We start from the raw sequence: 16105 nt of genomic DNA, 5'->3' as shown, positions 1-16105 counted from the left end.
AACTGGGTACCTATAGAGTCAAAAGTCGCTCTCCAGAAATGAGAAGTGAACTTAGAATCTCTGTCAGACACTATACTCTTGGGCATGCTATGCAAACGAAATATCTCTTTCACAAACAAGCGTGCAATGGTCAATGCAGCATCAATTATTTTTACAAGAAAGAAGTGAGCTTGTTTTGTGAGTCTATCTACCACCACAAAGATCGAATCATACCCTCCACGAGTAATAGGAAGTCTAATGATAAAGTCCATGGATATAGACTCCCACTTCTGTAAAGGAATATCTAAGGGTTAAAGGTCACCATGCATCCTCTTATGTTCAATCTTAACTTGTTGACATTGAAAGCACTCACACACATAATTCTTAACATCCAATTTCATACGCGGCCAGAAGAATGAACTTTTAATCTTTTCATATATCTTATTCAATCTAGGATGACCAGAAAAAGGTGAATTATGACACTCATGCAGAATTTGACTCTTAAAAGCAGAATTGGCAGAATACACAAGCGTTCATAATAATACATATTTTCCTTATACAAGTGATATCTGTTCTCGTACATCTCAATATTTTCACGCAAGAATTTCAAAATAGGCATATAAAGAGAATCATTTTCAACTTTAGCATGTATATCATCAATCAAATTAGACCGCAAAACAGTCAACAAATTACACATGGGCCTATGACTCAATGCATCTGCAACTTTATTTTCTTTTCCACACAGATACTTCAAATCAAATTCATACTCAGCCAACATTTCAATCTATCTTCTTTGTATGTTATTTAACAATGGCTGAGTGAAATTATACTTCAAGCTTTGATGATCAGTACGCAATTCAAATTTTACGCCAAGCAAAAGATGACACCAATGTTTCAATGCATGAACAACAGCAAGCAATTCTAGATCATGTGTTGCATAGTTCAATTCATGTCGTCTTAATTTCCTAGACTCATATGCAACCACTCTTCCTTCTTGTGTCAAAACACAACCTAATTGTTCACCACTAGCGTCACAGGACACAACAAATGGTTTGCCCATCTCAGGAACTTTTAAAACACAATTTTCGTTATTTTAGCCTTCAAGGTCTCAAAAGCAGTGTTACAGCTAGAATTCCACACAAAACCCTTATCTTTCTTGGTCAATTCGGTCAAAGGACTTGCTATCTTAGAGAAATCTTTAATGTGTGCTCTCTCATATTATGCTAGACCCATAAAGCTTCTCACATCCCTTAATGACTTAGGTGTTGGCCACTCCACAATAGTCTTAACTTTGTCAAGATCAATGTGAATCCCCTCTTTAGAAATCACTCTTCCCAAATACACAATCTGATCCTTTGCAAAAGAGCACTTACTTGCTTTGGCATACAACTTATGTTCACGCAAAACCTCAAATGTTTTCTTTAAGTGCAATGCATGATCTTCTTCATTCTTAGAATACACAAAAAATATCATCCAAGAATACCAGAATGAAGTCATCAAGACACGGGTGAAAAATATTATTCATTAAGCACATGAAAGTTGCTGGTGCATTAGTCAAACCAAAAGCAAGAACTGTAAATTCATAATGCCCATAACGTGTACGAAAAGCAGTCTTTGGAATGTCCTCGGCCTTGATGCGGATTTGATGGTAGCCAGAACGAAGGTCGACCTTTGAAAATATTGTGGCACCACTCAAATGGCTAAGCAATTCATCTATGTGAGGAAGAGGATATTTGTTCTTAATGGTCTGTTTGTTTAATCCCCTGTAGTCAATGCATAACCTATATGTACCATCCTTTTTCTTTTGGAATAACACAGGACTACCCCAAGGAGATACACTAGGTTTAATGAAACCCTTTTTCAAAAGATCAAGTTGTATCTTGAGCTCTTTAAGTTCATCAATATTGAACCTGTAGGGAGCTCTTGAATAAGGTGTTGCTCCTGGATATAGATCTATGGCGTGGTCTATTGCTCTAGGTGGAGGCATACAAGGAAGATCGTCCGGGAACACATCCTTAAATTCATGTAAGAGATCCTCTACAAATTCTGGATTTGCCTCTTTCTGTTTATTCCCAGAATCCTCTTTAATCTCTTTAGCAAACACAAGAAACGTCTCACACCCTACACCCTTGTCTCACCCCCCTCAAAAGTTTCATGGCAGAAATCAGAAGTGATTTAGTATTTCTCTCCTCAGCTTTAATCGCATGACCATCTCTGTTTTTAAAAACCAACTCACCCCTCTCACAATCAATCAATGCATGATTCGCAGCCAACCAATCCATTCCCAAAATTACATTCCGTTCACCCATGCCAATAACATAAAATTCTCCCGAATGTTTCTCTTTGTTCAGCAAAAAAGGTAAGTTTTGAATATGACCCTGTGTATAATGTTTCTTTCCATTGGCCAATTCTACAGGTCTCCTAATGTGGAAATCAGAATTCAATGTCAAAGTCTGCGCAAGCTTGTTAGACATAAAACAATGCGTACTACCCGAATCAATGAGAAAATTCACAATTTCAGTTCCTATCTTACCCCGAATTCTTATAACGGATGCCTTTAAATGATGAACAAACGTTGTCATACATTTCATAGGAATTTCAGAGCACTTACCTTCCTCGCTCGCTTCCTCAATCGTGGTGTCCATCGCATTCATATTGGCTTCCATTCGTGCAAGAACCGCCTGATCGATCTCCTTATTTGGGCATTCGAACGTCTTGTGACCTTGCTCACCGCAACGGAAACATAACCCAAATTTCCTTGCTCGTTCTAGAAAAGCAGGATCATGTTGCCACCGCAGCGGTTGTCGTCTTCTTTGATTCTGATTTGCATCATTCTGACCCAAATTTTGATTACGGTTGTTTACAGCATTTTGATTTGTACTCTGATTTCGATTGAAATTCTGATTCTGATTTGAAAAATTATTGGGTGGTCTTCTCTGATTATTTATAAAATTCCTTCGGGGAAACTCAGTGTTTGTCTGAAAAGGCCTATTCTACGTTCTATGTCCGGTAGATATAATTCTGCTTGGAGTAGGGTTGCGGCTCTCATACTTCACCTTCTTCTCATAATTTTCGGCCTTCGCAATAGCATCCAAAAAATCGGTAGCCCCTGCACCCTTTACTTGATAATACAGGTCTTTATGCAGTCCTTCGATAAATTTGTTTGTCAACGCCTGTCCTTCTACTTCAGGTGCATACTTGTGAAGTCGCAAAAACTTCTCCTTATACTCATGTACAGTAAGACTTGGCTCGTCCTCAAGTTGCTGCTGAAACTTGTAAAGCTCCATTTTTTAGAAAGCGTATAAAAGGTACTCCTTCTTCGTCCTCTCCTTTCATTAGTTTTCGCTTCACCGCCATCCCGCTCTCTTTCGTGTGGACGACCTCGACGTCCATCACTACCGTTCCCACCATCACCATCTCCATCATCACCACCGTCACCACCGCCAGGTGCCCAAGCGCCGACACGTTGATTATTGTGTCATGGTGGAATAGCATGGTTTTCGTTTTCCTATGCGGCATTAAGTTCCACATAGATATCCGGGTCTCGTGCTGCCTTGCCCCGCAGAGCCTCAACACGCTCCCGATTTGAAATTTTCAGATCTTCTCGTAGCCGCCGAATCAGATCTTCTTGCTCCTTTATCTTCTTCTCGTATCCGTCCATGTCCAGAATCAACCGCTTGCTCTGATACCAATTGTCACAGGAACAGAATAATAGAGATAGACAGCAAAGACAGAGAAATAGATCTTTATATTGATAGTGTTTGATACAACAGAGGAGTAAAAATATATGGGCGCACTCCGTTGTACGGAGCTCAAACCTCCCGACCACCCCCAAGCTTCAGTTCGCTTGCATGCAGCGTCTCACTCGCACTCGCACTGGCAGAAGAGAGATCGGTGAATGATCCCCAAAACGCACCACCCGTCTTTCTATTCTCCTTTTTCCTCCAAAAACATGCGGCCTCTCAAAATAGCCGCTTTTCTATTTTTGGCGTTCGGTCGACTCGACTTGCGCGCCAAGTATACCTGCAAGAATAAGATAAGAACGTGATCGCTAAGCGATCCGTGAAGGTTAGATTTTTATCATGACACTTTGCACAGATCCTGTTTCACACATTGATTTCTGCATCGCCTACAAAATAGCCAAAAGAACATACTTGTGCAACCAATTCAACATGATAATCAAAGTAAACAAACATAATTATGTACCTTCATAATCTCAATTGCAATAGCCTACCATGAAGAAACAAATCCACTTTTTGGTTGATAGCAGGGAGAGTTGTATGATGTTGTATGTCTGCCTGTCCCTGTGTATACTACACTGCTGCTGTCTTCTGTTTGTTTTCATCATAACTTTTACAAACGAACTCAGAACAGAGCAATCCAGGTACTCAAAACGACGGGAATAGGTCTAGTCTACAAGACAGTGTAGACAGAATTACGAAAAACGTCTTTATTTGGCTGAAAACGCAACTTTTAGGTCGCTACTCATAAAACCTCTATTTTTGGGTCTCCACTACTTTTTCAACTTATTTTAAGCCTATTCATGCATTTTAAGCTAAAACACATAAATATAAAATACTGATGTTAATAAAAATCTCAATTTTACTGTTCATAGACAGACTATCTGTTTTTCATTAATCTTTATCAAATATGTCTTTAGTGTATTATTCAAAAAAATAATATATGTTCTCTCTTAATATCTCAAACTCATTCATATAAGCTCTATTTAATAGACTATTCAACAATCTTCCAAATCGTGCTAAACGTAAGATATGCCCTACTACATTCTTTTCGACTTTAAGAACTTCAAACATTAGTCCTATTACAGAGTTGGATTCGATCGCAATTTGCGTGCATTGCATGATCACTAAAAATATCGACTTGACAATCGGTGCGGCAAACGGTGAAGTTACATGTATCATTGTCCTCATTCATTGTACTGGGAATAACTACAAAAGAAGAAAGGCAAAACACAAACAACTATAAAAGAAGAAAGGCAAAATACATTTTCACCTTCAAAAAAATGTGAGCCTATGTGTTGTGCTACCAACCATTGAATGGAAAAATTCTTTTTGAAATACTTTCCGTTATACTAGGAAAACATTCATATTGTGGAATCACCACATGGCTAGTTTGTTGGCGCTTCCACATGGCCAGGTTGTAAGCATCTCCGACGGATGAACAGTCGGTTGTGATAACAAACCAAGACTGGATCTTGCAAGACACCCAGTCTTGGCAGTCGATGTAACCCGGTATTTAGGAAGCAGAGCATGGGAATAGAGGGCAGACGAAGTTACAGTTAATTCAATCTTAAAGTTGGACTAATTTTTCCTACTGCTCCCCTCTGCAAAGGAGGGGCTAGCTGGTTATCATGCCTTGATTTTCATCAATGTTTCGTACAACAATGTACTGTCAAAGTCCGCTTTGTGTCCCGCTCTCTTGGGATATTATGTTGTCTTGGTTTGCGGATGGTTTTCAATTGTTCTCTGTTTTTAACATGCTCGAATCGTCAAGAGTTGGTGCAGCTTTGTTGCAGAGGTGCCCAACCTTCTAGTCTTGCTGTTCATGAAGCAGTGCTACAGTCATGAAGCTCAAGCTTTCATTATGTGTTTAGTGATAGTCTTTTCATCTTTAGTTCATGCCGCAATTTAGTTTTTGTTGAATGACCATTATCATCACACCAAACTCCTTCGAGAAGGGATGTATGTCGCAAAAAATATATTTTGTTACGATTTAGCCCTTAGTCGTTCCTCGTCTTGTCCATTACATCGGGATAACGACCTGATGTTTGCATAAGCGAGATGTTCGTGTTCCATGCCTTGATGATGATCGGCATGATGACGAGTCTAGCCCCCCAAGCTCAGTCCCTTAGCCCCGAAGCCATCGTATAATCACTCCCCCCGCATGAGGCGTTTGAGTTGATCCCTTTGTGTCGAGTCCTTTCTCAGCCCAAAACTCTAAAAAGATGTCCATCTTTTTCTCCCTAAGGGGGGAGGTGTGGTGTGTGGTCATGTAGGTAGAGTCTGGCCACCTAGTGTGGACGGACATGTGATGGTTGTAACTGCTTGATGGTTATAATATAAGGAGCTGCTCTCGGATGCAGGGAGCAAGCCTAGTTTGGTCTTATTTCCATGTACACCACATTGTGGAATCACCACGTGGCCAGTTTGTTGGCGCTTCCACATGGCTAGGTTGTAAGCATCTCCGACGGATGAACAGTCGGTTGTGATAACAAACCAAGACTGGATCTTGCAAGACACCCAGTCTTGGCAGTCGATGTAACCCAGTCTTTAGGAAGCAGAGCATGGGAATAGAGGGCAGAAGAAGTTACAGTTAATTGTCTGTGTACAAGAGCTCCTGTTTAAGCGTATTCCACATTGGTGGAGATGACAGCACAATCCCGCACTGCTGAATCTCTCTCGCCTACTTTCCTGCAGCAGACATAACAGTCTGTAGATTTCCTATCTTGCTCCGAATATGAGCTGTCCTCTCTCTCCTCACCTTAGGCCTACTTCCCCTCAATACGAGGATGCATCAATGCACCCTGAGTTCCCACACCAGATCTCACTAGAACAGATGTTTCAAGCCATGTCAAACATTTTAGTGTAGGTAAATCACACAAATCAGACCTTGGTGAGTTACCTCTCTACTCACGCTCCACAAAAACACAACACAGATAGCAAAATTCGACCTAAGTCATTCTCTGGTCTTCCGACTGAAGATGTACTCACCTGGCTCGACCATTATGATAATGTAGCTAGCTATCATGAGTGGTCTGACACAAGGAAAACCAGAGAGGCCCGCACACTGTTTGAGGGGGTAGCTGCAACATGGTTTGTCCAACAGGATGATTCAGTCAAAGAGAATTGGGCAGCTCTGAAGACCCAATTAATTCAGAACTTCGCTCATCAGAATGTCACACAGACGGCTTTACAACAACTGCAAACCCTCAAGCAACAACAGGAGGAGCCCGTTGCGCAATTTGCTGTCAAGATGAACCAACTCCTCCTGCGTGCGGATCCTACCATGTCCGAGGAGATGAAGCTTTTCTTCCTGTGGCCTCGGCTTCGACATGACATATCTCGAAGGGTACGTGATCAGGGACCCACGACATTCCAGTCTGCCATCCAGATTGCACAACGTATAGAAGGTACAATCCAACATGATCAGCAAACTATTCTTGTTTCACAATCCCCACCACCTACTCAAAGTACAGATGCCTTTCCCACACCTATGGACAAAGGAGTTACTTGCAATTGTTTGGGCTTTTGCAAAATTTCATCCATACTTACATGGTGGAAATGTTCAAGTGGAGACTCATCATCAGCCTCTAATCTCGCTCATTCAAAAACAGCACCCTCCTGGTCGCCTATTGCGCTGGGTTCTTGCTTTACAGGAATACCACTTTACCATTACTTATTGCAAAGGTGCCACAAATTTCATTGCAGATGGATTGTCCAGAGCTGAATGCCAAGCCACTCAATTTACTCCCCCACCCACAGACTTACCAGTTCGAATGGACTAGATGGCCATTTTCCAACAGCAAGATCCTCACATTAATGAGCTCATTAGCCAGATACGGTCTCCTTTTCCAACGGCTCAACAACGTCGTTTCATTCTCATTGACAATGTGGTTTTCTACACAGCCCCTAATCAACAACCCCGGGTTGTAGTACCCACAGCTCTGCAACCCACCTATCTGCAGTTCTACCATTCACACCCTCTGTGCGGCCATCTGGGTTTTCATAAGGTACTACAGAAACTCAGGTTACACTATTATTGGCCCAAAATGAGACAGTCAATCTCACAGTTCTTACAACAATGTGAAATTTGTCAAAGCATCAAATCTCCCACACAACAGGTGGGACACTTGTCTCCCATTGTCGTAAATGAGCCATTCGAATTGGTTGGCTGGGATTTGATAGGTCCATTTCCTACATCTAGCTCAGGTAATCGCTACATCTTAGTCATTATAGAATACCTAACTAGGTGGTGTGAAGCTCTTGCTATTCCAGATGCTACCGCTTCTACTATCGCCGCGGCTTTACTACAAAAGGTGATTTTCAATCATGGATGCCCACTGCAACTTATCTCAGATCAAGGTACCCAGTTTAAAAGTGAAGTCTTGCATGTTCTCACCCAGGCTTTGGGAATCCAACAACTGTTCACATCTCCATATCACCCACAAACAAATGGCTTGACAAAGCGACTTAATCGCACCATCAAACAGGTCATAGCATCTTTTGTAGACCCCTTACACCACAATTGGGATGAGGTGCTACCATTTGCTGTACATGCATACAATACATCAGTCCAAGCATCCACCAAGGTAAGCCCCTTCCGTGCATTGTATGGTCGTGATCCCCGACTTCCTCCTGACCTCCATACAGTTCAAGTCAAGCCAACTAAAGCCGATGCAACAGATTGGCTGCTGTACATGCAACAACACCAACCTCTCCTTCGACAAGCACTCATCAATAATCTACATCAAGCTCAAAGTAGACAGAAAAAACAGTATGATGAAGGCCGCCAAGCTGTGGAATATCCGGATGGATCACTAGTGTTACTCTACTATCCAGTCCGCCGCCCAGGTTTAAGTGAATCCTTGCTTCATCACTGGGTTGGTCCCTACAAGGTTCTACAACGAATCCGCATTAATACATATCGACTACAACATCTAGAAAAGAATTCATGCACTACTGCCCATGTTGTAAGGATGAAACCCTACAATTCAAGCCCCCTTAGCTAGAATCAGGCACACTCGTCATCTCTTCATTCTAGTGGGGAGGTGTGGAATCACCACATGGCCAGTTTGTTGGCGCTTCCACATGGCCAGGTTGTAAGCATCTTCGACGGATGAACAGTCGGTTGTGATAACAAACCAAGACTGGATCTTGCAAGACACCCAGTCTTGGCAGTCGATGTAACCCAGTATTTAGGAAGCAGAGCATGGGAATAGAGGGCAGAAGAAGTTACAGTTAATTGTCTGTGTACAAGAGCTCCTGTTTAAGCGTATTCCACAATATGTAGACATAGTAGTACTACCTCGCTTGGATATAATCTTAACGGTAACCAACCCTATAATCTCTAATAACAGGCCCACCAAGCAAGACTAGTTGTATTAACCCTCGTTATTAGAGTGTACTCCAACAGTCGAGCAGATCAAGCCAGAGGGGAAGATGGCGCAAGCTTCCTTCAATACCCCGCCGGGGTTACTTAGTTGAGTGCCCTCTACATAGTAAAACATATTGAGAGCATTCTGAGGCGCCTGTCCCCTTATTGTATTAACCCACGTTATTAGAGTGTACTCCAACAGTCGAGCAGATCAAGCCAGAGGGGAAGATGGCGCAACGGCACACGGACATTTTATGGAGGAAATACTTTAGTGACCCCTCTCAGTGGTGGGACAATCGCTGCATTAAGGTATTCAACAGTGGCTTTATGGTTTAGCGTTTTGTGCTCCTGTTGTGTCTAACGCTGACCTGATCTTTGTTGTTCACAGAGCTGCTCAACATCCCCCGACTTCAAGCATAAAACGACCCAGGAGTCATTGTGGATTGGTGGCAAGAACAATTCCTCGTGGGCTCGCAAGGAGCTGAGCAAGAGAGGAATTCTGATCTCGAGCATTACCTATGAAGAGCCATGTGAGGGGAAAGAACAGAGAGCAACTTGTCTTTCTTTTGTGACCTCACTGAAAGCCTGTGCCCAGAAGAAGGATTTGTACGAGGGCATGAAACTACATAATGCTCTTCGCACGACTGGGTTACTTGAGAAGAACCCTTACTTGGGAAGCACTTTAGTCAGTATGTATGCTAAGTGTGGTGCACTGTCCAAAGCACAAGAGGTTCTTAATGAGCTTCCTGTTCGGGATGTGGTTTCTTGGTCAGCAATGATTGCAGGATGTGCCCAACATGGGCAAGGTGAGGTAGCTCTGGATTTCTTTGAGCGGATGCGAAGTGATGGCCTTTCTCCGAATGCAATCACCTATGCTTCCATATTGAAGGCCTGTGGTATCACACGAGAAGTGGATAGGGGCAAACAAATCCATGATGAGATTGCCAGCCAGGGGCTCTTGGAAAGAAATGTTGTGCTTGGCACTGCCTTGGTTGACATGTATGCCAAATGTGGCGAGCTTACAAAAGCACAGGAAGTGCTTGACGAGCTTCCTGTTCGAGATGTAGTCTCTTGGTCAGCATTGATTGCAGGATATGTGCAACAGGGGAGGGGTAAGGAAGCACTGCAATGTTTTATGCGGATGAGGAGGGAGGGGCTCTCTCCCAATGCAGTCACTTATACTTGCATTTTGAAGGCCTGTGGCATCACACAAGACGTTGATAAAGGCAAAAAAATTCATGATGAGATTGTTAGTCGGCAGCTCTTGGGAAAAGATGTCATGCTCGGGACTGCTTTGATTGACATGTATGCCAAATGTGGCATGCTCATGAAAGCGCAACAAGTGCTTGACGAGCTTCCTAACCGGAACGTATTCTCTTGGTCAGCATTGATTGCAGGATATGCTGAACAAGGGCAAGGCAAAGAAGCTCTGAGCTGTTATGAAAAGATGCAAAGAGGGGGCCTCTCCCCGAATGCAGTCACCTATGCTTGCATCTTGAAGGCCTGCGGCATCACAAAAGAAGTCGGTCGGGGTAAGCAAATTCATGATGAGATTGTTAGGCAAGATCTTATGGGAGAAAACGTAGTACTCGGCACTGCTTTGGTCGATATGTATGCCAAGTGTGGTGTGCTAACGAAAGCACAAGAAGTGCTTGATAAGCTTCCAGTTCGCAACGTAGTCTCCTGGTCAGCACTTATTGCAGGGTATGTGGAACAAGGGCAAGGTAGAGAAGCTCTGGAATGCTATGAGCTTATGCGATGCGAGGGCATAACTCCAAATGCAATTACCTATGCTTGCATCTTGAAGGCATGTGGCATTACAAAAAATGTCGACAAGGGTAAGAAAATCTATGACGAGATTGCTAGTCAGGGGCTCTTAGAAAAGACTCTCGTGCTTGCCACTGCTTTAATTGACATGTATGCGAAATGCGGTGTGTTCAAGAAAGCACTACAAGTACTCGATGAGCTTCCTGTGCGGGATGTAGTCGCTTGGAATGCTCTCATTGCAGGATATGCTCATCACGGTCAGGGGGATGAGGCAAAGGAGGGATTTCGTCTGATGCAAAGAGAGGGCATCACTCCAGACATATTCTCTTGGAATGCACTGATTGGAGGATATACCCAACAAGGGCATGCTGAGGAGGCACTGAGCTGTTTCCAGTTAATGCAACACGAAGGCATCTCTCCAGATTCAATTACTTTTGTTTGTGTACTCAACGCGTGTAGTCACTCAGGTCTAGTGGATGAGGGTCAAATGTACTACGAGAACATGAAGAAGGTGCATGGCATTGCACCAGACATAAAGCACCAGGTTTGTATGATCGATCTTTTTGGTCGTGCGGGACATTTTGACAGGGCAATGACGGTAATTGAGAGGATGCCATCTTCAGATCATCTTCCTGTTTGGTCTTCTCTTCTGGGTGCTTGTCGAAAATGGGGAAATGTGAAGCTAGCTAAATTTGCCTTTGAGCATGCAGTACAACTAGATAAACGTGATGCTGCAGCATATGTTTGTATGGAAAACATTTATGCAGCTGCTGGCATGCAAGAAGAGGCGCGAAAGATTGAAGCTATGAGAGTGAAAAGTGCTGCTTGGAAGCAGCCAGGTCGTAGTTGGTGGATTGATGATGTGTGTGGTGAAGTTCATGCATTTGTTGTTGGTGATAAGGAGCATGCACAAAGGAGACAAATCTATGAAAAGTTAGAAGAGATTACCCTCAGGTTGTCACAGCAGGGATGGTCCCCAAGTCTGCATTGGGCACCACAAGACATTACAGATGATGCAAAGAAGGATGTACTGTGTGGGCATAGCGAGAAGTTGGCTGTTGCCTGTGCCCTTATTAATACACCTCAAGGAAAAGAAATACGAGTCATTAAGAACATGCAGGTGTGTGGTGATTGCCATGCTGCTACTGCGCTTATATCAAAGTTAGAGTCTCGTAAATCACAATTAAAGATGCGAATCGCCTTCATATTTTCGAAGGTTGAAAGTGTTATTGTGGGGACTACTGGTGAATTCTTATGCTGTGCTCTGTTATGTGGTTGAAGCTGCAAATTTTGACGACCTTGCGTAACCAGAGTTACTGTCATTTCATCCCAGAATGTGAAGCAATCAGCTTAAAGAGCAGGACTTGGTAACGTAATTGGTGCTGCATATGGAAGTTTGCCTTTGGTTTCGTCTCAGAAGATGAACTTATCTTTTCAGGTTGTAGTACAACCATTTGAAATACATTTATCCAAATGAGCTCTTGGTGTATATAGACAGGGCTGCAGAAATCACAGAAAAGGCTTCGAAGGCTATATCAAATAGCCTGTAATGTGCCTTCAGAAGTGTGCTCATTCGAGCTCTCGTGCCTTTAGAATCTTTGTGCAATGCAGGTGAATCATCAGGTCAGACTGTGAGAAGATAATCCACAAGACATGATGCTCCAATCAAGAAGATAAAGTATCAGAAAGTTTGGCATTCCTGAATACCCTTGCAGATATGGAAACTATCATGCTTGAAAAGAGCAATTGAATCTCGTGCATAGTCTTTGGTTGAATTTCGAAAATACGAGCTGACATCCTCTGCAATGAAAACCACCACCTTGATGTATAGCGTCAAAAGGGGAGCCTCAAATCAAAATGAATTCGCTCTGAATACAGGGTATGAGCAAGCATTAGGCAGCCCTACTGGCGTTGCTAATTTCATACACTTAAATTATTGTTTCTTTAATCGAAAGCTCAGATTTCTCTTAGGTGGTGCATGTATGTGTGTCCACGCATGAGTACGTGTGTGCACATACTTGTGCATATGTCGAGTATTTACTTGAAAACCTAACCGATTGTCATGCTTTTCTCAAATAAAGAGGTTAACTTTGAAGAGGCAACCACATACATGCATGTGCACATATACAACATAGTGTTTGTATGTGTGCGCGTGCTCTCTCTCTCTCTCTCTCTCTCTCTCTCTCTCTCTCTCTCAACCCTAAACCTTGGCAAAACCAAAGTTATGGTATTTAGTACCACACCACAATGGGTGAGGAGATCAACACCCGTCTTTTTTTATAGCCAGGAGTTAGTGGAGTATCCAGATGCATACACTTACGTTGGGTTAGTCTTTAGTGGCAGTGTTTTCATTGAGGAGAGCAGTCGAGACTAGATTTGTCATAAAAACTAATATCTAATACTCCCAAATGATTTTCTCATGTTAAATAGATCATTTAATATGGGGAAGTACCAGGAGAGTAAAAGCTAAAATATTGGTAAGGTTGTCCGTCTTTGTTAGGGAATCCAAAGGAGAAAAAATAGGGATCCAAAGGGGGATAGCTTGTAAAAGAGCAATGTGCTTCAATGGGGGTTAAAAGACCTAAGGTTCAGCTCCATTAAAACTTTCATAGGCTAAGGTTCCAAAAATAAATCTTTTATCCAATGGCCAAAGCATAGGGGAATTGAATGGTCATGGGAAGACTAAAAAGTCTTCCCACATCTCTAAAAAGGAGGGGGCGAGCCCATTTTGTAGGGGATGAGAGAGAAACACACACACACACACACACACACTCCAAGGCTTCCCTTTTACACAAAGGGAATACTGGACACATGTCAAGCTCCTAAGCCAATTGCCCCCAACCTCCCCTCAAATCCTATTGGATGGCCATATAGTGCACCAATAGAAATTAAGCTCCCTAGAAGACTATTGGACAGTCTACCAAGGGGTCCAATGAGCATCCAACAGCCCAATGGCTTGCATGCTTCCTATTGGCTTAGAAGACAAAAAGGTCCAATGAGAGGTTAGATGAATTATTTAAATACCTAAAGCTCTCACAAAAGGGGAAAGGGGGACACTTGTCAAAAGGCTATTAACTATGCTTGTAATTTGTGATTGCCTAAGCTTTGAAGGAGCCAATGGAAGGCTATCATGAGCATTTAGCAAGAGGGATCGACCAAGATGAGAGAAGAGGCTACATTTTACTCAAACACAATGCTACACACACACACACACACACACACACACACACACACAACTCATGTGTGCAAGAAGAACTCCATCTCCTTCTCCAGGCATTGAGAAGTAGAGGCCTACACCAACACTCTTGGCTATGGAATGCAAATCCAACCAAGAGCCAAGCTTCAATGGCATGCTCATCTCTTCTACCATGCTAATTACTAAGCTAAGCTATGCTATTAGAGTGATTATGTGAGGAGAATACTTCTTTCTCGTAAGATACCTCTTCTTCCTCTCAATCTATCCTCATTCCCTGCTAGCTCTCACCATTTTTAAAGGTGTGTGAGGTCTTGGGACTGAGGCTAGGGGCACTAGGTGTGTTTTTCAAGCATAATTTGGTGTATGAAGCTTCCATCTCCATTACACAAACTAGTTTTATCAAGGAACACAAAGATTGTATCGTACAAAAGTCTCCTTTGATGGGAGAAGCTATAATACAAAGCCTTTATGTAGGGGGGACCGGCTCCATGTACATCCAATCCTCAACAATTGTCAATTGTTCTATTTCTCTCTCTTTTCAAGTATTGTCAATGCCAAATTAGATAGGTGTAAATTGCTATGTTGCTTTCTCAATTCAGTACTCTCTCTATGCTCATTACGAACTTGTTCTTAATGAAATGCTCACTATGTTATCAATTTCCGCTACACACAAGTACTAGTGCATTAAGTGTTACATTGGTATCAGATCTATTGGTTTCTCTTTTCTTGCTCAAGAAGAGAGGTCCTCAAGATTGCTACAAATGATTGGTGTTATTAATTGCAAAAGAGTAAGTAGAGTAGGGATTTTTTATCCTTGAAGCATGCCTGCTTTATGCAGTTAACGGGGACACCGTCGAGAGCTATGGTCTTAATAATAGAGTCCTACGGGGCTTGCTTATGGCTTAATCATTATTGAGATATTAGAAGATTTACAGGAACCAGTGCTCTCTTGGCTCTATTGAACCCTCTCTTCTACTCCTTGCAATCAATAATATTCGAGCCACGGGTATAGATGCTTGAGTGCTTATCTTTGAAGGTCAAGAGGAGTAGCAACTAGGGCTTGAAGTGCCAAAGTACAAGTAAAAGTTTACACCAAAAATTTGCTAGTATTACTGACAAAGGAAAAAATATTGAAATGAATGTTGGTAGCTTTGATTTTGCTAATGAAAGAGAAACTAATGATGCCCCTATGCTTGTAAACTATCTTGTTTCTAGGCTTCAACAAGCCCTGGGCAACCCATCCCTCCAAGGTGAAGTGCTACAGCAATTGCGCATCCATGGTATTCTCCAAACTCCCCACCAAGAAGAGAGAGTACCTAGGAAGCCTCCTAGTGAGACTTCCAAAAGAGGACTCTCTCCGATAAGGGAAGAAGAAGAGGATCCGTACGAAGTGCTCAAAAATCTACTACTCAATGACACATCTTCTTCCCAAAGGAGAACTCAAGTTTCAACGGTAGAGCCCTCACCAAAAAAACAAGAAAGGATTGAGTCTCCTGCCACCTCGACGGAGATGGCTCCATGAAGACGGTGGGAAAAACACTCTCCAACACCCCTTAAACGGAGAAGACCATCGCACACTTCTCTACACCATAATTCAAAGAGGGACGAGAGAAAACAAGAGAAGAAAAATGCAAGAAAGAGGTCACCCTCTTCTCCATCTTCTTCATCCTCTTCCTCTTCTGAAGAAAGTGATGGTGCAGACAAGGAGGAACAAGGGAAGAAAAAGGCGAGAAAGAGGTCACGCTCTTCTCCATTCTCCTCATACTCTTCCTCTTCTGAATAAAGTGATGGTGCAACCCTTGAACCACCTAAAAGAAGAGGCCATAAGAAATCCTATGCCGCATGGAGGAGGTCGTCCAAGCTCAAAAAGTTAAAAGAGGGAGGAAAGAACATCTCTTTCCTTACCTACGATGACACTTTTGGTGCTATGAAAAAAGTCTTGGTCTTTATCCAACAATTCAATGTGGTGTTCAGAGATGAGGGCTTTACGGAGTCCTCTAAGCTACGTCATGTAGCTATGCATTTTCAAAAGTCCGCCAGGCAATGGTG

At 42.6% G+C, this 16105-nt stretch overlaps 1 protein-coding gene and 1 pseudogene across 1 annotated transcript; both read left to right on the top strand.

Annotated features, from left to right (window-relative positions):
• The first annotated feature begins 6555 nt into the window (after window positions 1–6555).
• LOC147430437 (uncharacterized) lies at window positions 6556–7504 on the top strand (annotated as a pseudogene).
• A 1407-nt stretch (window positions 7505–8911) lies between these two features.
• Window positions 8912–12830, top strand: LOC147430436 (putative pentatricopeptide repeat-containing protein At3g13770, mitochondrial). The gene is made up of 2 exons (XM_086493069.1): window positions 8912–9402; window positions 9482–12830. Exons 1-2 carry the CDS (start codon window positions 9322–9324, stop codon window positions 12137–12139), a joined length of 2739 nt encoding a protein of 912 aa, XP_086349195.1. The 5' UTR covers window positions 8912–9321; the 3' UTR covers window positions 12140–12830.
• The last annotated feature ends 3275 nt before the right edge of the window (window positions 12831–16105 follow it).

Source organism: Adiantum capillus-veneris, chromosome 21 (assembly GCF_014529385.1).
Source record: "Adiantum capillus-veneris isolate H3 chromosome 21, ASM1452938v2, whole genome shotgun sequence".
Lineage (NCBI taxonomy): Eukaryota > Viridiplantae > Streptophyta > Polypodiopsida > Polypodiales > Pteridaceae > Adiantum > Adiantum capillus-veneris.
Note: the sequence above shows the minus strand (reverse complement) of the source record. Positions and strands in the feature narration are given on the sequence as shown.